Below are 21,186 nucleotides of genomic sequence, written 5' to 3' on the forward strand. Positions count from 1 at the left end.
AGGCTTTCTCTGTGCTGTTATTTTGCCTTGTCTGATTTCTTTCCATTAGGCTCATTTTTCCTCTTTGCTGTAGAAAACCAGGGTCGTGATGTTACTTTTATTTAACTTGACTGTAAACTATTTGCATGGTTTTCTACTAACAGATGTTTTGATGGTCATATTTCAAACAGTTGTGCTGTTTCTGTATCCGTGTAAGGAGAACACTCCCAGCATGAGCAGTCAGACAGCAAAGCTACAGAGATGACCCCAGGTGACACCTCCTGGAGCTGGGAGAGAGAATGAGCCAGAGAAGCAAGACTGGTGATCTGGCCAGGGTCCATGGCTTGTGGTCTTCTCTCTCCAGGTGTTCATTTTACCCACAGAGCTGCATTTATTTCAGCTTGTTAATTAATAAACCCATAAATCCATATCTTATGGATTTTTATACACTAAGTGGAGTAAATCTTTTTCTCATTCTGCTTTCTATAAAGAAATGAAGGGATTTGCAGAACCCTTTTCTTGTTGGAAATCTCAGGTCACTGCAGCAGCTGGGTTAGACCTCCACTAACAGTTCTTTTATTTAGGGCATGCTAATTTCCTGTTAAAAATTGGTGATTGGATCTGTCAAGATCTGATGTCCACCAGCTTTCCCAAATAATTTGAAAAGGTCCTGCTCTCCTTTGCCACTGCCCTGGCCTCTGTTGCTGGCCTTCCTTTCATCACTGGGTCACAGATTGCACTTCCCAAAGTCTTGGTTAAAGGTGGTATGGCTCTGTTGTGCCTGTCAAACACAGTTTCATTCAGCACATTGGTCTAAGCTGCTCCTATCAATGGCTCAGTTTAAGTTAATTGCTTATTTAAAAAATGAAAACAACCCAAAGTGTGATAGAATCACAGAATGGTTTGAGTTGGAAGGGACCTTAAAGATAATTTTGTTCCAGCCTCCTGCCATGGGCTGGAAGATTAAACCAGATCATTCAAAGCTCCATCCAGCCTGGCCTTGAACACTCCCAAGGATGAACACTCCCAGTCTCTGTGGGGAACCTTTGCCAGTGTCTCACCACCCCTCACAGTAAAGAATGTTTCTCCTAATCTAAGATCTAACCCTGCCTTCTGCTAGTTTGAAGCCATTCCCCCTCATCCTGTCACTTCATGTCCTTTTAAATAGTCTCTGCATCTTTCTTGACAGCTGTCTTCAGGTACTGGAAGGCCACAGTTAGGCCACCCCAAAGCTTCTCTTTCCCAGGCTGAACAATCCCATTTCTCTCAGCCTTTCCTCATGGGAGAGGTGCTCCATCCCTCTGATCATCCTGGTGTTCCTCCTCCGGACTTGCTCCAACAGGTGCACATCCTCCCTGTGCTGGGACCCCAGAGCTGGATGCAGCAGGTGGAGTCTCACCAGAGACCAGCACCTGCTTTGGGGCCCTTCCTGAATGTCCCAACAGGGAATGGCAATGCCAGGGCTTGTGTGAGTGACCCCGGAACGGCCTCATGCTCCCTCCATCCCCTCTTGGCCTTGCTGTTTGGGAGCTTCTGCTGCATCTGAGCAATGGACAGGGCACGGCTCTGCCCTTGTGCTCCTGTGGATTTCTCACCAGGAAACCCAGCACGTCCCTGCTGGGCTCTGAGAGCTGATCATACTTGATGTTATCACTTCTGTCTGCAGAGCTGTCACTGTGCCCTTCCCTCCTGCCCTCCCAGCACAAACCAGCCATTACCCACTCTGTAAAATCCTTATTACAGCTGGCTGATGAAGCTCTCCCTCATCACCTCCTCTCTGCAGAGACCTTGGTTGGAAACAGGGACTATTACATTTTTCATGCCAATTTCATTAAAAAGAAAAAATCTGAAAGGAAAACTAATTGTGCTTTGTGATACTTAGGGAAATTAAGTCTTCAAGGAAATGTAATCTTCAGCTCTTTATTCGACTGCGAATGCGTTAATTTATTTAATTGTATCATCGATCAACACAGTACATATAATTATTACCTCTGTATAATAGAATGGAAAAAATTTACTGTCATTGCCTGTGTAATCAGATATACTCTTGTTACTAATTTCTAAACGGTTTCAATGGGAAAAAAATGACCTTCGAGTCTTAATTTCATGCCCTACTTCCTGAAAAATTAAATGGGAAGTGAGCACACACAAAACCAGCACAGATGCAGAGTGCGAGCCTGCCCCTCTGCCATTCATGAGCTGAACTCATTTCCCTGTTCTTTGATATTACATTTCAAACAAAATCTTGAGTAGATCTCATCAAAACAGTCCTCTGGGCATTTCATTTCCATTCCCTCTGTCTTGCAGGTACAAATTATTATTTCATTTTACATGTGCAGGGACATTGAAAGCCCTGAACAGGCACTGAAGAAAAACTATGAAATGGAATATTTAATGAAAGGCGGCAGCTGAGCTCTCAGAGAAATCAAAAGCTGCTGATCTTGAGGATTCATTGAAGGAATTTTTATTAATCTTATTACCCAAAAGAATTGCTTTTTATATATGTTTTTCAAACAGCATCAAATCCTCATCAAAACAGACACTGCAGTGCAAGCACCATGCTCTCTGCTATTGACAGAAGCAATGTGGTATTTGCATATGATTTAAAACAAGGCTGCCAGCACGCAGCACCATTATTGGCACTCTGGTATTTATTATCAGTGTTCATTATTTATTAGAACCATAAATCCAGCATGGCAACAAGCACCTCCAGTTCTTGTTTCAGCAAGGAGCCTTCCCAATGCCCAGCAGCTGGTATAAATGATTTCAGTTATCCAAGTGTTTGGATGTGTACTTATATATATGGCTCATATAAATATATATACTTATATATATATAAGATACATATTTGGGGGCAGAGCAGTTTGTAACCCTTGAAAAGCTATGGATGCTCACACAGAAGCAAATCCCCCAGGAGGATTTAATTCATTTAAAGATTTTTAATGCAACCTGGTTCTTGCTGAGAGCTCTTGGTTTGTGTTAATCTGATGGGCAGCACCTGGAATCCAGGCTGGCCATGGAGGGACTGCTCACCTAACCCAGCTTCTGGGCTCCAGGTGTCCCAGTGCCTGCTCCTGACCTCAGCCAGGGTTACTGCAGCCTGCAAGGCTTCTTGCTGCAAAAACAGCATCAGTTTCAAGGGACAGATGCAGATTTGGGGGAATTGTGCACTAAGCATGGCCCTGGCTCACATCCCCGTGCCTGTGTGCAGGGGAAGGCAGGGCAGATCTGCTCCAGTGTGCTCCAGGGTCAGGCACAGGATAGGACTCCAAGCACCCACCCAAAGCTGAAATCACACCTCAGCCATGGTGGCTGCTTTCCCCCAAAGCTGGCTTGGAGCTCACTCTTCATAAGCCATTACTGATTTATTAATTTGTAATAGCTTATTTGAGGAATGAAGAAAATAGGACCACTTAGTGCAAAATCATGAGGGTTTAGTTTCTCACTGGTTCCAGCTAGTAAATGTGAGTATTGCTGTGAGCCCCTCCCAGCTGCCAAAGGAGGTGCCCAGCACAGGGCAGTGCCAGGGATCTCCTCCAGGTGAGATGGGCATTGTTCCCACAACTGGGCACCCCCCTGTCACACACAGGGACATCCCTGTGCCCAGAGATGGATGTGCTACATCTCCTGCCTGCATCAAACACTCAGGTGATGAATGACTCCCATCTAACAGCACAGGTTACAGGCAGGAGCACAGCCTTGATGAAGAAAAGCAAAATATGCATTTATTTTTTCACCAAATGGACACAGCATTGTTCCCGAAGTGACAGACTTCAACAAAAAAGTAATTTCAGAAAATGGAAGCATTCCTCTAAGACAGTACAATGCACTGAAAAACAAAACTGGGTTACAAATTCCAGGCAAAGTATATTGTTATCTGCCCTGGTTCTGCACAGGCTGGAAGCTGTCTGGTCAGGGAGTGGAACATCACATCTATGCCAATAAATCTTCCCAAGGCAGGATACTACCCACATTCACACAACTTCAGCTGGTTCAGAACACAGGCAAAGGTTATTCTTTCTCACTTCCAAAGATACTGGCTATGCACAGCCTGGATCACACTCATTTTAACACAAAGGACACGAGTACTGAAAAAAGAGCCAAAAAAGAGTAAATTTGTCTTCCTTCACCACATGCTACACCTAAAAATGTATGTACAGAAAATGTGTTACACTTCAACCATGCCAAGTAGAAAACAATCACACTACAGGTATCAAAATGAAAACCTTCATCTGCTGTCTCATTTTGGTCATGTGTTCTTCAATTCATACCAAATCCTCAGTCCAAACCTGGGACACAAAACAAAGCCCCCATACACTTTTTTTTTTGGTAGTGTGAGAGCTGGGCTGTTTCACTGCAGCTGATCAGAGCTGGTACCATCACTGGGAACAAGGTACTTGGTGTCCTCTTATCAGCTGGATCCTTTTGAAAGCCGTTCATCTTCTACAGTTTGTGAAAGAAACTTTGTAACAAACACGGGCTTGGGGTTGCTTCAGTCAAACACAGAACCTGCTCAGTCCCTTCTTGAAAGCTCTTGCTGGAAGCAGGACATTGCAGCCTTTACCAGGTCACCCTCAGCACAGGGAAGCCATGTCGACTTGGGGGATTTAATCTTAGAGCAGATTTCCCTGTGTTCTACATTTATTTAATCCTAATCTGAAGATATAAAAACTCATATTGCAGCTTATCAAATTCATAAGAGAAAAAAAATTACACTTTGTTAAGAACTCCTATGTTTAGGCCAGGAATTCGACGACAGGCCTTGAAAACAGTTTTCCAAAAAGGATCAATTTATTTTGGTGGGTCTGTGTTAATTCCATATTTTTCCTTGAGAAGCTTAAGCTGTTCTTCTTTCTTCTTTGTGTCCATCTTTTGGAATGCCTGTAATAAGGAAAATAAAATATGTAAGAAAACAACAAAAAAAAACCCTCTCATCTCATGACAAGTTATTTGCTAGTATCTGCAACAAGCACCACTGTGAACTCCATCACCATCACACACACAGAGCACTGTTGGATTCTTGTCTTTGGAGAATGCCACAGGGCCTGGATGTCATCAATGACAGGGAGGACACAGAGAACTGGAGACCTTTAATCCATAAACAAGATCTCCCCACCTGCTGCAGCTGTGCAATTGTGAGGCCTCTGCACCCTCTTCTCCAGAGTACACTCCCCACAAACAACTTTTTCCCACCCTTTGTCCAAAGATACTTTTTTTGCACACAAACCACCGAGTAAATACGAAACTCTGACCATGCATCCCGTTCACTGCCTCTAACAGTTTGCATTGTTTCTCAAAACCACCCAAGCAGCTGCCTTTACAAGGTGATGCTGGGGCTGTTTCTTTGTGGCAGCTGTGCTCAGAGGGGAGCTCCCCAGCCCGGGTGCCCGTACCCTGTTGGCGTTGTAGTAGAGCACCACGAGGTATCTGTTGCACACGTTGAACCCCGACAGGTGGTCACAGGCGTTCTTGGCATCGAAGATGTCCTCGTACACCACGTAGGCTGTTCCTCTGGTCTCAGGTGTGTTCCCACTGCTCAGCAGGGCAGCATCAATCAAATAAAATCAACAAGAAATACTTTATTTATTTCACAGTGACTGAGATTAGATGAACCAATGCAACAGCACTAAAAAACAATTTGTTACTTTTTCTAGGTGTTAAACTACATCCCTGCTTTCCACACCAAACAGTTCAGAGCCAGAGACAACAGCAAAATGTGCTGTATTCTGCTCCATAAGGGAAAGGCACCTCTCCACAACAACTGGGTTGTTGAAGGGCTGCCATGCTGTGTCTGGAAGCAATTTACATTTTTATTATAGCAATTAGCTTTTATTTAGTATTACAAGGCTGGGCAGTCAGTCAGTGGCTGCCTGGATCAGATGTGTCCCTAGGATGGAAAGAGCTCCTGGCATATCACAAAGTGAATTTAAGAGGCAGAACAGCCTTGCTGGTGCAAGCCCACTGCTGAGGCACAGCCATCACCCACAGGAGCACCAATTCCATGTCCTTTTCCTGAGGGATGGGACACAGGTCTGGGCACACAACAGTAACGAGCCCAGAGAGGCTGCAGAGATCCCAAAGGTCTCAGCTAACAGGCAGTGACAGAGACTGCAGAGTCAGAACAACCTCCCTATGATGCTTCTGAGAGCTCCCAAGGACAAATGGTATCACAAATATCACACTGGGGTCTATGGTGAGGAGGTGAATGGGATAAAGGTGAGGAGGAGAATGGGATAAACTCTGCACAAAGCACAAAAACCTTTACAGAGGAGCTTTGTTTGGATTTCTGTGGGAAAATCCATGAGTCAGTAGCTCTGAACAAACTGCTGGGTGCACACACCAGAGCATCACCCCAATGGAGAGCCCCTGAAATGTCCTAATTGTGTCCCACTATCATGCTGTTCCAGCCCACATGTTTGCAGAAAACTTAAGTAAGTACTGGCTCTCCTTTATGCTCATTAGCAGAGTTCCACCTATTTAGCCAGGCAGTGTTTACACTGCCCCTTGTTCCCTCAGCCACTTCTCCAGTCACATCCACTGCCCTCCCTTGCCCAAGAAGGGTCTGTCTGGTGTCACATCCCAGTGTGACACCAGCAGCACGTGTCCCTCTGTGTCCTTTGCTTACTGAGAGCAACTCTGTAAAACTCACTTTACACAACAATCAATCAAACAAGTCACCCAGGGAAGCTGTGGATGCTCCATCCCTAGAAATGTTCAAGGCCAGCCAGCTTGGATGGGGCTCAGAGCACCTGGGCAGGTGGAAGGTGTCCCTGCCCCCTGCAGGGGTTGGAATAAAATGGTCTTTAAGGTCCCTTCCAACACAAACCCTCCTATGATGATCAAAGCTCAGGTCCTCAGCATTTGAACTAACCAGGAGAAGAACATCAGGGTTGCTGCAGACTTGTACAACCTCCACACATTTCAGAACCAAAGGCACAGTCACACCTCCCCTACCCAGACATGGTATGGCCCGAGGACATCCTGTCCCTGCCACACAGTGCTTGCTGCTGTATTTCCTTCTAGTGAACAGATCCAGCAACAGCAACATCCCTGTTCTCCCACTGGTTAGCAGACACTCATAAAACAGGAAAGCTGTTTGTGCTCAGCTTCTGCCTTTTCTATTTTCACCCCAAGTCAAGGCATAACATTAGTTGTATTTGAAACTTACTTAAGCACACAAGACTGTCATATTTTATCAACCTCCCAGGGTTCATTTAAAATTTAAGTTCATTCTCTGCACCTCCCGGCAGAATCATTCTCTAACAAATTCACGTGTTAAGAGCATCATCACATCCCCTCTGGCACTCGGGTTGTGCTCCAGGGCATTGAAACCCGCTGTGAAACCCTTCACGGTCCAAAGGAACTGGAAACACTCACACTCTGATCTGCCGGATAGGCCCGTACTTCCCAAAAATGTCGTACATTTCCTCGGCCGTAATTTTGTACGGCAGGTTCCTGATGTACAGGATCCGGTTAACCTCCGGAGGGAGCCGGATCTGATGGGGAAAAGACAAACGGTGTGTTAGGCCCAAGGCACGTACTGCAAAGCTTAAACCCAGCAGCCTAGGGGCAAAATAATGGAATCACCGAGCCACAGAACGGCTGGGGCTGGAAGGAACCTTAAATATCCCCCAGTCCCACCCCCGTGCCGCGTTCCCCTCAGAGCAGCGGGGTGCCCGGAGCGGGGCGAAGCCGGAGCCCAGCCCGGCAGGGACGGGACAGGGCAGGGCAGCGCACTCACGTTGGCTCGTTTGGCTGCTTGCATCGCCATGTCGGCGGGCGGTGAGTGGGGGCCGCGGCCTGGGACAGAAACACCGGCGGGGAAGGAGGCTGGGGCGGAGACAGCGGCGGGGACCGAGCCCGGAGCGGGGACACCGGCGGGGACCGGGAGCGACGGGCGGCACACCCGCGTCTATCCCAGCAGGCACCGCGCGCTGCCCTCACGGAACCGGATCTATCCCGGCGTGCACCGCGCGGGAAGCGGCAGCGCGCTCGCTCCCGGGCCCGCCCCGTGCTCAAGCCCCGCCCCTCCAGGGCGGCCCCGCCCCCCCAGCCCCGCAGGTTCGATCCACGGTGCCAGAATTGCGACATGAACCTCTTTAATAAACGCTTCCTGCTTGTCCTTTCGCCCTCCTCGCCACCCACGTGAATCGGTCCCGGTGTGGAGCAGACGCGGCGGGATGGCCGCAGTGCGGCCCCCGCAGTGACTGTCCCAGAGCAGCTACTGCGGCGGCCCCTTCTTGCCGCAAACGGGAATTTCGATGACGATTTTGCCGATGTTCCTGTTCTCCTCCATAGCCCTGTGTGCCTCAGCGATGGCGTGCAGGGGGTAAACGCTGTCCACGAGGGGCTGCAGCCGCGGGGAAGCCTCTCCGGAAAAATGGGGCAGCACCTCCTCTGTGAAGGCTCTCACCAGGCGCTCCTTGTACTGCGGAATAAACACCTGCAAGGTTATTTCCAGCCGCTTCTCTCACCGAGGTGTCTCAGAGCACGGCGTACAAAATGTACACAGCCCTCAAGGAGACACCCTCTGACATTCTCACAGTGAGATAAAAACACCTGACAGGTCTAAATTACAAACAAGAAGGAAGCTTTTAGATTTATTACATCTTAATCGAATGAAATTCCCCAAAGCAAGTTGTGTGAGCTCCGTGCAGAACCATTTAAATCAAACTGATAAAGGTCTTGTAAATATTCAGTCTTAAACCATGCACAGAATCCACCTCAGGGCTCTGCACTGTGGGTCTTTTACTGTGACATCTGAGAATATTGCACATAAAATGAGTTTTCTTTGGTAACTGGGCATCCAAATGGCCTTGGTTTCTACTTTAATGTGACCTAATAGAGATTTTTATTTTCCCCTTCTCAGACTTGATCAAGTTGCCTGATCACTGGAGTTTTATTTCTTCTAGGGCCAAATATCTAAACTATGGTATTCATGAAGCACATTAAGAAGTCCTGGGTGTCATTCCTCTCATTCAGGGAGGAATTTGATAAAAATAGAAAAAAAAATTACAACTTAATTCTGTCACATTTTCCAAAGTACGTGGTAACAGTTCAAGGTGGGCCTTTTTTGACAAGAATGTGTTTGATACATTTTAAAAGAAAGCTCTCAAAACTATCATAAATTTTAAGATCAAACTGCATACACTGCTGATAGCCACTACTTGCCTCCTTGTCTCGGGACCGTAACAGGCTCGTGTGGATGCTGGCTCTTTTGGAAATCAGCCTTGCCAGCAGATCCCCATGGACTTCACCTCCACTCAGCAGTCCATAAATGATCCACCGGCCATCAGTGCTCAGACAGTTGAGATTCTTCTCCCAGTGTGAGGCCCCAACACAATCTAAAATAATATCTACTCCAGAACCTCAGGTAGAAACAGAAGAGATTTCAGCAATGAAGTCCAAACTGCATTAAAGGTAGGATAATTTCAAGCATGACTAAAACCTTGTTATTGATAGGTACAGAATTGGCCCTACAATTCTTATTTAAATCTTTCTACTGAAATTAGGAATTGGCACAGTGATTTGTAAGGAATTACACAATCAGGCACAAAAAAAGAATCATCAGTTACCCATAAGCAAACTCAGGCATAAACCACCCCAAATGCTTAGAAAAGCTACATTTTTCTAACAGTTTAAGAATGAAGTGGCACTGGCACAGGCTGCCCAGAGAAGCTGTAGGTGCCCCATCCCTGGAAATGTTCAAGGCAGGTTGGATGGAGCTTAGAGCAAGCTGGAGTGTCCCTGCCCATGGCAGGGGGTTGGAACGGGATGCTTTTTAAAGCCCTTTCCAACCCAGGCCATGCTATGCTTCTGTGATGACTCAAACACCAAAATGTGAGGATTTGGTCCCACAGTTCCTTTGGGAGGCAGCAATAACGTGGCACTATATTTATGCCCCAAATGAACACAGCCAAAGAGAGCCCATGTAGAAAACAGCACAGTTAAACTAAGGAAATGCCCGTTCTGGGCTGAGCAGGATATCAGGTTGTGCTTCCAGGGTCACTACTGTCTGCTCCCTCACCAAGTGACAGCTGAAACTGAGTCTGTGTCCACATGTTGGGAGGTTCATTTGCACTTTTACAGAGAGGTTTTTACCTTGGGTGAATTCCAAGACCTTTTCACTGAAGTCTTCATTCTTGTAGTTGAACCCTGCAGCTGCCCCGGCGTTTGCTGTTGCTTCCAGTTTCTCCTGAGTTCCTGCTGTCACAATGGGAATGGCCTTGGCCAGTCTCACCAGCTGAATGGCTGCCATGCCAACCCCGCTGGCTCCAGCATGGATCAACACTCTCTCACCCTCCTGTACTTTACCTGGAGGAGGGCAGAAGGAAAGTGGTCACCCTTTGGGCATCACCTTTGAATTAAAACATGAACAATCTGGAAGATAGCAAAGAGGAGGTTGAAAGAGTTGTCCTTGACTGGACTTTGGACAACTGGACATCTTTTAGCCTTCATAAAAGAGAGAAATCCAGAAGCAGCAGAGGTTGCAGTGTGCTGACAGGATGTCATTTTCCCAGCCTCAGGGGAAGGACTTTGACTTGGCCGTGTGCAGTTCTGGGCATCTGTGACCAAGATGCTTAAGTGAGGGCAGTCACAGCCTTTTTATACCATCAGTAGAAAACACACTTGGAGGATGTTCATACTGAGAAATCAGGCACTCAGCAATGGAGAAATACCAGAAATGCTGGGTCACATTAAAGACCAGTCCTACCAATCATTTTACCATCTATTGGTTGCATTAATTTGTGTTTCACCAATTGCTTCTGTAAGTGAGGCACCAAGTAGCCTCCCACTGATCCCCAGGAGACAACACTGCTTGAAGCAAGTCTGCAGGGAAGTTATGTCTGGAACTTTTTGTTCCTTATTGGATCTTTCAGATGCTACTGCTGGAGAGTGTAGAAGAAGGATATTTCTCACAGGAGGAAAACTTTGGCATGTTTATTACCTCAGCAGCGTATTTTTAAAATGAAGAGTGTAGGCTTCTGTCTATTTTAAATCAGCTCAGAGTGGATTTTACCTACAAATAATATCTCTGGTAAACAAAGATACAAGCTGTTGCCTATTGTCGATTCACAAGCACGTAGTGATAAAGTTCTTGGTATGGTCATGCATGCAGTGAAGCCAAATCCTTAGAAGTAAGATGTGTTTTTAGGTGTCTTGAAAAGGTGGGAATAATTTCAGGGTTTAGGCTCAATGGAATTTAGGCAAAATAGAGGAGAGCATCTTTAGCAGAAATACGAAGAGAAGTTTCAATAAAATATCCACAAGAATGCAGAAGTAAGCATAGTTGCCTAATAAGTAACTAACCAATAGTGAACTCGCCTTTGCAATATGTATGAAATTCATTAACACCAATATAAAGATGTGTACCTATCAATAAAGTTTGAAATTTACTGATCACTCATATTGCATGCCGCATTTCTCCCGCCACTCCCAACACATAGTGATAAAGTTCTTGGTATGGACATGCATGCAGTGAAGCCAAATCCTTCGAAGTAAGATGTGTTTTTAGGTGTCTTGAAAAGGTGGGAATAATTTCAGGGTTTAGGCTTAATGGAATTTAGGCTTAATGGAAGGTGTCCCTTGCATGGCAAGGGAGTAGAACTAGATCACCTAGTTCCTTTTCAACCCAAACCATTCAGTGGTTCAAACTGAGAAATACAGATGAAAATAAATTTGCCATCTTTCCATATCCTTCCTTGTAAATTTGTAACCAGCAGGGTAGGTTGGCACTGGGGAGAGGTGGTCAAGATTCAAGGATTTGTGTCTGGCCCACTGGATTCTGACCCACAAAAGTAAAGTGACAGAGACAAGGTTCTTTGAAGAACAACATTCAAATGGAGGCAACAAGGAGAGGATTTTGTGACAGAAAAGAAGATGAGCTGTTTTGGTGGGATGAATGGGCAAATGCACCTCTCACCTACAAAATGGAGCAGCTGAAAAGCTGTTAGCCAGGCCTCAGGAATGGCTGCAGCCTGGATAAAAGTCATGTCTTTGGGGATTGGCATCAGGAGGCCTTCGGGCACTGTGACGAATTGTGCCTGGCCGCCCCCGGGGAGCAGAGCCATCACTTTATCGCCGATCCTCCAGCGGCCCGAGCAGCCGGGACCCAGCCCGGCCACGCTCCCAGCTGCTTCCAGGCCCAAAATGTCACTTGCTCCTTTGGGGGGAGGGTACTTCCCTCTCCTCTAAAATAAAAACAAATAAAAATAGAAGGCAAGGAAGGAAAAACCACCAATGAGTGTAATTACCTGCAGTATTTTATTCACATGTCTCCAGCCTAAATTCCTGTTTGTTTAATCCTGATTTTGCCCTGCGCATATGTTGCAGTAATTTGAGGATCTTCAAAATGGGAACATTTTGCTTCCTAAGTGTTATTCTTCCTAAGTCTTACTCTTAAAATAAGTATAAATTGAAATATTTGTGAGTTACCTCTCTCCAGGCTAATCCCTTCTGGTCTCCATGGCTTGCAGCTCAAACTAATAATTTGAATGTGAATTTGAATAAATTTTCTCCCACTGAAAGTATGCTATTGGAACATTTCCTTTTCATCTCAAATGCCCAGAAAAGGGTCTGAGATCTATAAAGACCAGAGCTTTGGTTTTACATGTTTTTGTTGAAAGGCAGCTTTCCACGCCAGCCCAGCACTGCATTATCTCAGATAAAAACATTTTTCTGCTGAATCAACAAACATCTCTTCTTTCAGCCGTATGAATTCTCCCATCCAAATGCTCACCAGGGTCAAACTCTTTTAGCTCATCAGATCTGTCAGGACTTCACAGAGGGGCTTGAAAAATCTTTTTTGTTTTTAGGTGCATAAATCTGCTCAACCTATACGTACCTGGAGTAAATCAGCCCTATTCAGAGCACTGGCAGAGACCTTCATAAGAACTTCTCCTTCTCCTGGATTTGGTTTCATCACTTCTTTCATATAGAGATTTTCTGGGCCTCCTGGGCAATCAAAATAGGCTGCAAACATTTTCTCTAAAAAAAAACCAAACAAAACCAAACTGAAAAAAATTTTGCACGAATGCAGGCATGTGCAGTGGAAAAATCTTAGGTAAGAAAGGTAACAAATAGCTTTAAAATTCCTATTTATTTCCCTTGCCTCAGGAGGTGCTTGCTATGTGCCTGATTTGCTGTGGTACAGGCTCTCACTGCTGCAGGAGTCTTTCAGGTACCTCCTCAGATGCTGTTCCTGGGATCCTTTTGGCACCAGCAGATGGGCTGAGCTGTCAAGCCTTCTCCTGCTTGGTAAAACCAAGTGAGGAACAGTCTTCTCTCTGCTCCCTGGGCCCTGGGTGGAAGGAGATGAGAAGCAGAGGCAATCACAAGGGGAACAGTTGTTAGTGCCTGAGAGCTGGTACTGCACTGAGTGCAGCACAGGATGGGCTGCAGGCCAGAGCCTCTTCAAGTGAGCAGCACTGTGTGACAGACCACTATACTCTCTGTAAAAGTCACTGATTTCTGCACAGGAAAAGCTAAGTGCAGACCTAATTGTGGTAACACTGCAAATGCAGAATGATGAACAGCCTGAAACCCCAGGGATGTCAGTCCCCACAGGGTGGTGCTCTATGGCTATTTTATGGTGAATAAGCACTTCCAATTATTTATTTGTATAAAATGCTATTTAAAGGCTTTTATTTCTGAGGCTGGCTGTCTAGTCATTGTTATTAACCATTTAATCCAGTCCCACAAAATTTGCCTGTATCAGCAAAAAAATTCAGTGGAAAGCTCACCTGATGCCACCCCATAACAATTGTTTCTGCAGTCTTAATTGGGTCCAAATTTAGTCAGTTAAGATATGAAAGAAGCTCTTGTCCCTCTTTCATCAGAGTTCATTAACCTGCTTTTTTATAAATTATTGTCTTTTTTCCTAGAAGCAGGCACACAAAAATGTTTTAAACCCCCCCCCAAAAAAAACAAAACCTTTTAAAAAAACCAAGAGGATCTGAATATTTTTACATTACTCTGAAACGCACAGAAAACCGCAGAAACTGAGATACAAGTTTCCAACCATTTCAAGCTCTCAGATCTGCCAGCAGTGGCTGTAAACGACAATTTTAAGAAGCTCTGTGGCTCCGGAGCCCACTCCCGAGCTCACCTGTTTCCTTTAAGGACGGACGGAGAGTCTGTGCCCCGGAACAAGCCCAGCCTGTGTTCGGGAGCAGAGTCCGATCCCAGTTCCTGCTGGCGCTCAGCTGCTCCCCTGCAGGCCAAGGCGAGGAACAGGGAGAGGCTGTTCTACTTTGGAGCGACAGATAGGAGGAGTCAGAAATACGAGCACAGCTCCCCATTGTTGCTGCGAACGACCTGGATTGTTCCATGGCTTGGCACAGAAATCTGCTTTCCCGCTTGGCCTTGCGGCAGAGATGGGCCGCTGCCCCAGCGCACCGGGTAGCTCGGCCTGCTGCCCGTGGCTGTGCCAGTGGGTGTGATGGGGTGTGCTCCGGCTGTGCAAGTGCTGTCACTTCAGAATTCTGTGTCTCAGACTCGATTTGCTGCTCTGGCACTGAGGGTGTGGGAGCTGTGCCAGCCCCGATGCCATGAAGGCGCTGGGGAGGCTGCCCTGGGCTCTGCCGTTCCTGGGGAACAGAGGTGTTCAGAGCTCGCTGGTTCATGCCCTTACACCCCGTGTGTTTCTACCTGAGGGTTTGGAATCAGAATCAGTACTGCTCTAAAAGTCTGATGGTATCTCCTTGAGCTTTGCAGAAGGATCAGATCACGCCTTTCTCAGTGTTCTGTTCACCAGCTCTTGAGTGTTTGATCTGTCAGAGAATAAAACTGACGCTTCAGACTAAAAAGGGTATCACATATGTGTGGGATTTTTCTGTGGATTTTTTTTTTCCTGTAATAATGAGATTTTTGGATTCAGGCTTTTAAACTCCTCTTTGAAATGGAACAAATCAAGTATAGATAAAATTCATTTGTTCTCACATGACTTGAAGAGCTAATAATTGATGCGTTTCTGAAGATGGAAAGATCATGGAGCCTGGTCTACAGTGCACACAGCCTGATTCAGTGCCAGTACTGGCATTTTCCCTCCTCCACTGTCCTCAGAGGACTTTGCAATCCACTGCAGTTTAAAATAACTTTCTCTTGCAGTCATTGACAATGCAAATTCACATGATAAAAATATGTTTTATTATTTTATTATTCAAGGATGTACAGGACAGTCTGGAAAGTGTTAGTTTAGCAATTTCCTTTGTCCCTTGGGTCTGTGGCCCCTGTGTAGCTATAATGCCATTAGAGAACTTACTGTGTGTAGTGAGATTAGTAACTATGTTATCTGGAAGCAGGCTAAAATACAGCATTAGAAAGATAAAGCACAACATCTTGAACCAAATAGCGAAGACATCATTTTCAATTCTGTTAAGAAACATAGAGTGCAAATGCATAGGGTAGTCCTTTTATGAGAAGCAAGGCCACAATTGTTCTTGAAAAAACAGAAGGGAGTTCAGCAGCTGTAATGTTGTAAAGCAGCAGTTTCTTATTTAAAGCTTTGAACTTCTGTACTTTATTTCTTAATGAGCACTCTTGAGGTTGATGAAGTCCAAATTTTCTGTTGATTCAGCTACCTTTCTCTCTAAAGTAGTCTGCTATAATAACACAGGGACATAAATAAATAAAAATTTTAATCAATGATTATTAAAGTCATGTACAGAATTGCTGTAATGGAGATGCTTTTTTTCAAGTACAAATCCCCCTTGCAGTGTACTGCACTCAAATGATGACAGTGCTGTTTCTATCTGAAAATATAAAATACCTGTATTTGTGAGGTATTATTTGCTCTAAAGAATAAACACTAAACAGAACTTCAAATAATTTTCAGAAATATCTCGTAGCATGCCAAGAAAAGTTACTTTTCTTTTTTTTCCCGCAAAGAAATCATTCAGGACAGCAAGAGTAAACCCCCAAAAATAACTACTGCAAATCTGGCCCTGGAAATACTTAGCATTAGTCTTTGCTAGGAACAGTGGCCAGTTTTGAGCAATGTGACTATTAGCAAGAACAAATAACGAGTGGATATTGTTACAGGATTTTGAAAGTGCTGGCATTTTTTGCAGTCTTTCAGCTTTACACTTTCTGCCTTCATCCCATAGCAGAAAAAAAAAAAAAAAGAAAAAAAAAGAAAAAAGAAAAAAAGAAAGCTCACATCAAATATGATATGGCTCCTGAATTTATTACTGAGCCAGCCAGGCAGACAACGGTGCCTTTTGGATCTGCTCCAGCTCTGTGTGTCGTCCTGCTGAAAAAAATAAGATAGAGCCAGTCTGAAGTTAGATTATAGGGGAAAGCCTTGCTGTTAGATTTAATAAATCCCATTCCCCCAGGCTCTGCACTCTTTTGTGGGGGCCAGCTCTTTTGAATGTCTTTATTGATGGTTTGGAGGAGGGGACCGAGTCCATCCTCTGAAGGTTTCCAGACAGCACCAATCTGAGTGTTGATCTGCTGGAGAGTGGGAAGGCTCTGCAGAGGGATCTGGACAGGCTGGATCCATGGGCTGAGGTCAATTGTTTGAGGTTCAACAAAGCCAAGTGCTGGGTCCTGCACTTGGTTCATAACAACCCCTGCACTGCCACAGGTTGGGGCAGAGTGGCTGGAAAGGTGTTCAGTGAAAAAGGACCTGGGGGTGCTGGGGACAGCAGCTGAACATGGCCCAGGTGTGCCCAGGTGGCCAAGAAGGCCAAAGGCACCTGGGCTGTACCAGCCCTGGTTAGGCAGCAGGGCCAGGGCAGTGACTGTGCCCTGTGCTGGGCATGGCTGAGGTCACCTTGAGGACTTGGCCCACTTCTGGGCCCTCAGCTCAGGAAGGACATTGAGGGGCTGAAGCGTGTCCAGGGAGGGGAACAGAGCTGGCGAAGGCTCTGGAGCACAGGTCTGAGGAGCAGCAGCTGAGGGAGCTGGGAAAGGGGCTCAGCCTGGGGAAAAGGAGGCTCAGGGGGAAACCCTTCTCTCTCTGTACAGCTGACAGGAGGGTGAAGCCTGGTGAGGGTTGGGCTCTTCTCTCAAGTTACAAGTGATAGAACAAGATGAGATGACCTCACATTGCATAAGCGGAGGTTCAGATTGGATTTTAGAAACAATTTCTTCACCAAAAGGGCTGTAAAACACTGGAACAGACTGCCCAGAGTCACCATCCCTGGAGGTACTTGAAAGATCTGTAAATGTGACACTGACAGACACGGTTTAGTGCTGGGCTTGGCAGTGCTGGGTTAATGGCTGGACTCCATGATCTTTAGGTCTTTTCCAGCCGTGATTCCGGGCACAGACAGAGCTGTCAGTGGATAGAAGAATGGGCTTGTTTCATGTGCTGTATCAGTGATAGTAACTTGGCAGCTACAGGTGCTTTCACTGCACTGTTTCTCCAGAATTAGGCAGAAAATATTTCTATAACAGTCCCTGGTATTGAATCTAGATCTGTGTTCCCAACCAGCATCCCAGTTCAGCCACAGCTTTGGTGTTATTGTATGGGCACACCTCATTCCATTCCAGTACATCTGCCAGGGCCAGAGAATGGACCTACATCCATCTGCTTTACAGTCAGGATCACTGAGCACAAAGTGGTCAAAAAGATCTTCAAAACACCACTTAAATGGCATCTTTGTTCCAAAAAATCAAAGATGTGAAATTAGCAATCACCTTGCAAATCAGCTGAGCTGTACCCCAGCACGGGGCTCTGAGGCTGAGAGAACAAATGGATTTAGTAGAGTGCTGTGCTCCCTGCCATTATTTCTGCTTTGTGCTCTGATTTCACAGAGTTTCCACCTCTGCTGTCACTTCCCAGGAAGCTCTTGATCTCTCACAATAAAGCCAAAGGTCGATGCAGAGACTTGGCTTTATACCAATGATAACTGCATTTTCCACATGCTTTTTGTGCTGGCAAGGCTGTCACTCAGCAAAGCCTGAAGTTGGTTCACTTTCATTCTGTTCTGTAAAAAGAGAGATGTATAAATGTTCATTCCCCCTCCCCTTCATACTGGAAAACATACTTTGCTCCATGTGAAATTCAGGAGTTTCAGCAGGAGAAATGTAAGGCCCCAGATAACCAAAATAACAATAAAAACAACAGCATGAGAATTGACCAGCAGAAAACTGGTTCTCTTTCGCAGAAAGGCCATAAAAGTCCAGTTACATTTTTATAGTGTAAGTATTACTGATTTTTTTCTCCTGGCATTAAATTTTCATCTTGCTGAAGAAACAGTCCACAGTGAAAACACTAGGAAATGAGACAACTTGCTACAACCATTAGATCAGAGCAGAACAAGGGAGTTGAGGGGGTTTTGCAGGCTGGGCTTGACCCAACCCAAAAATTATTTTCTTTTAAAATAAATAATCAGTTCTAGCACAGTGTGGGAAAATTACTGGCAGGAAATGAAACAAAAGTGAGAAGTATCTTGGGGCTAAAGTTATACATTATTACTACACATTATAACTATGAAACTATGGGGAAAACAGAAATTGTCCAGCAACATCTTTTCAGTGTTGGAGAATCGAGGCATTACATTTTTTTGGTCATGATGTGTAGTGGAAATTATATCATTCACATCTGCCTAGGTTGTTGAAATCTTCCCTTTTATCTCTAGCAACTAAGCAGTAGCTTCTATTAGAAACATTAATTCAGCAGGAGAGTGTTGTCATTATTGTGCAAAGATTCCATATTGCCAGAGTTTCATACCTCCTGGATGTTTCTTGCAGGCAGCTCCTCCAGGCCCTGACTCTTCCTTGTCCTCACAGCAGCCAACTGACTCCAGCTCCCCTCAGCCAACCAATGCACTCTTTTATAACACTCTTCTGACTGGCTACAGCTGTGGCCTGTTAACATCAGGCCTCCTCCTAATCCTTAGTAATTGGCTCAGCTGCAACTTTTTAGGGGGTAAGATTACTTTCTATACCACCTTCATTTACTTATATTGTATCCCCCTGCAAGAGGGTGAAAGAACACCAGCTGATCATAGGTGCATTTGGTTTCTTTGGTCTTGTATCCAGGCCCAGGTGTGGATGCAATTGATGACAGCTGCAATTGTAAGAGGAAGTGAGGAAGGTACCTTACCCACTAAAATTCTAAAAGTGCTTTGGCAGGATAATGGCGATTGAGTTTGGAGAGAAATTCCAATTCTGGTGGTATTTAGTCAGTTTTACCTATGATGCCATTGACGACACAGCCACAGCTTTTGTGTTGACTGTCCACAATCCTTGGGTGTGTATTATATACCAATCATTGTGTGAGGGTTCAATCACAGTGGGACTATACTCTGGGAGCAGAGAGTATGGGCCCAAAAAGATGGAAAAAATTGGCAAGGCATTGATGTCATTGTGCAAGAACAACAAGGAGTCATTTGTGAAAGTAACACAAAGCTAAGACATTTGTCTTGACACTGAACAAAAATGTTTGTCATTTTGAGACACATCCCAGGGAAATCCCTGAAAATGGTTTCAATTGTACAAATTGGTGATAGAAGCATGAGAGTTTTTTGTGATTCCATGGTAACTCTTAGATAATGTTAGTGTAGCCACAAGTAATCACTCAAATGTTTGTGTTTGTAAATCCATTGAAATTATGCAATGTGGTTTTATTTACTCAGCTCCTACCACATCTTACCAGTTATTACAGTTTAACTAAATGCTGATTCAAGACCTGCTGCCCACACCCATTGGAATGAATCTCACCTTGAGCAGGAAACTGCTACAACATGAAGACTCAGAACAATTGCTGAAACAAGCTCAAGAAAATGGACAAAGGACTCTGGTCCTTGCACATCACAATGTGGAGAAAATAGATAATGTTTTGGAACCAGCCAAGAAAGATGCAGAACAGTGGTGATGAGATACCCTCTTCAGATGATCACCAACAACTGCTACAGGAATTTGTTGTATTCATATTAACCCTTTTTCCTTCTGTCTTGATAAAGGTATTATATGTTAAAGTTTGTATTTTTATGAGGCAATTAGCCTATTGACCACCCCTACAAATATCAGATAATCAATGCAATACAAATGCTTGAAACACTCTTGAACTCCATTTGGATATTGGGAAGCTTGAGTGACTACAGTCATGGAGTTGATTAAGTGGGAAAATGGGGGAAAATTAGAGGCATCTGTGTAGGGGGATGTAGTGTGGGTAAATAAAGGTGGTGTAGAATGTTCTCTTACCCCCTAAAGTGCTGCAGCTGGGTTAATTACCAAGGATTAGGAGCAGGCCTGATGTTAACAGGCCATAGCTGTAGCCAATCAGAAGAGTGTTATAAAAGAGTGGATTGGTTGGCTGAGGGGAACTGGGGTCAGTTGGTTACTGTCAGTGCCTAGAGGAGCTGCCTTCAAAAAGCATCAAGGAGGTACAAAACTCTAGTAATATGGAGTCTTTGCAATATAATGGCGATAGAACTCTTGTACTATAATGACAACACTTCTGGGGGAAAATCTTGAGGCTAAAGTTATAATCACATTCCAACAGAAGCTGTAACATTAGGAAATTTTAGGGTAAAAGGCAGTTGTGATTTCAAGGAGGGAATGCAGTTGGCAAGCACCGAATTAATTCCATGATAATTCCCCATGCAACACCCCCTGCAGCCTGAAGAAAATGCTGAGGAGGGATGAAACGGAAGGAGGAGCAGGATGGAGACCCCATGGCTCTGTTGTGATTCCTGCAGGAATGGGAACTCAGTGGTACCTCATAGCTGACAAACCACACAGCAGCTACCAGGCCTAGGATGGAGGAGATGTCCTGTTCCTCAGTCAGCAGCTGTGGGGAAATTGCTCTCCTCAGATGAACCCCACACTTTGTACTCTCATTGTGAAGATGTGACACACGTCCATCCCAAAGTTACCCACCCAAAGTGTGACCACCCCTCCCTGAGCACACACTCTGTATTTTGTTAACTATGTCTTTGAGAGCAAAGTGAGGGAATTTTGCACCAATTGAGAACAAAAGTATGTTTGACTAGAATCACTCAAGCTTCATCTAAGTGTAAAGAAATAATCTGACAGTGAGTTAAGAGGGGGACAAGTTAGGAAAGGCCCCATGTAACTTCTGGGATGGGTTGATGGGCTGATTGTGGCTTTTCCCCTGTGGGCACACCTGTTGGGTAGGATCTCTACACATTGATTATCTCAAACTTTCACTGGTGATCAGAGCCTGTGGACCCCTTCAAACTTGTTCTTGCAGTCAGTACACTGTCAGTGACAATCTCTGCCCCGACTCTT

At 45.1% G+C, this 21,186-nt stretch overlaps 2 protein-coding genes and 1 long non-coding RNA gene across 6 annotated transcripts; all 3 read right to left on the reverse strand.

Moving 5' to 3' along the window:
* Positions 1-3,682: 3,682 nt before the first annotated feature.
* SF3B6 (splicing factor 3b subunit 6) lies at positions 3,683-7,968 on the reverse strand. Its single transcript, XM_064707803.1, has 4 exons — positions 7,721-7,968; positions 7,357-7,475; positions 5,373-5,511; positions 3,683-4,860 (listed from the first exon to the last, which is right to left on the reverse strand). Exons 1-4 carry the CDS (start codon positions 7,748-7,750, stop codon positions 4,771-4,773), a joined length of 378 nt encoding a protein of 125 aa, XP_064563873.1. The 5' UTR covers positions 7,751-7,968; the 3' UTR covers positions 3,683-4,770.
* Positions 7,969-8,057: 89 nt separating this feature from the next.
* Positions 8,058-14,205, reverse strand: TP53I3 (tumor protein p53 inducible protein 3). Of its 2 annotated transcripts, none has more exons than XM_064707802.1 (7): positions 14,087-14,205; positions 13,164-13,279; positions 12,824-12,966; positions 11,903-12,170; positions 10,081-10,293; positions 9,151-9,347; positions 8,058-8,407 (listed from the first exon to the last, which is right to left on the reverse strand). In XM_064707802.1, exons 3-7 carry the CDS (start codon positions 12,959-12,961, stop codon positions 8,201-8,203), a joined length of 1,023 nt encoding a protein of 340 aa, XP_064563872.1. In that variant the 5' UTR covers positions 12,962-12,966; positions 13,164-13,279; positions 14,087-14,205; the 3' UTR covers positions 8,058-8,200. The 2 variants fall into 2 exon arrangements, with proteins under 2 accessions (XP_064563872.1, XP_064563871.1); XM_064707801.1 differs by having other exon boundaries at positions 13,091-13,279.
* A 655-nt stretch (positions 14,206-14,860) lies between these two features.
* LOC135444811 (uncharacterized) lies at positions 14,861-18,728 on the reverse strand. 3 transcript variants are annotated; one of them, XR_010439284.1, is made up of 4 exons: positions 18,662-18,728; positions 17,626-17,915; positions 16,139-16,231; positions 14,861-15,581 (listed from the first exon to the last, which is right to left on the reverse strand). It is a non-coding gene; the product is annotated as an uncharacterized LOC135444811 (long non-coding RNA). The 3 variants fall into 3 exon arrangements; XR_010439283.1 differs by having other exon boundaries at positions 14,880-15,581; positions 16,139-17,915; XR_010439282.1 differs by lacking the exon at positions 14,861-15,581 and having other exon boundaries at positions 15,609-17,915.
* Between the last annotated feature and the right edge of the window lie 2,458 nt (positions 18,729-21,186).

This window comes from Zonotrichia leucophrys, chromosome 3 (assembly GCF_028769735.1).
Source record: "Zonotrichia leucophrys gambelii isolate GWCS_2022_RI chromosome 3, RI_Zleu_2.0, whole genome shotgun sequence".
Taxonomy (NCBI): domain Eukaryota; kingdom Metazoa; phylum Chordata; class Aves; order Passeriformes; family Passerellidae; genus Zonotrichia; species Zonotrichia leucophrys.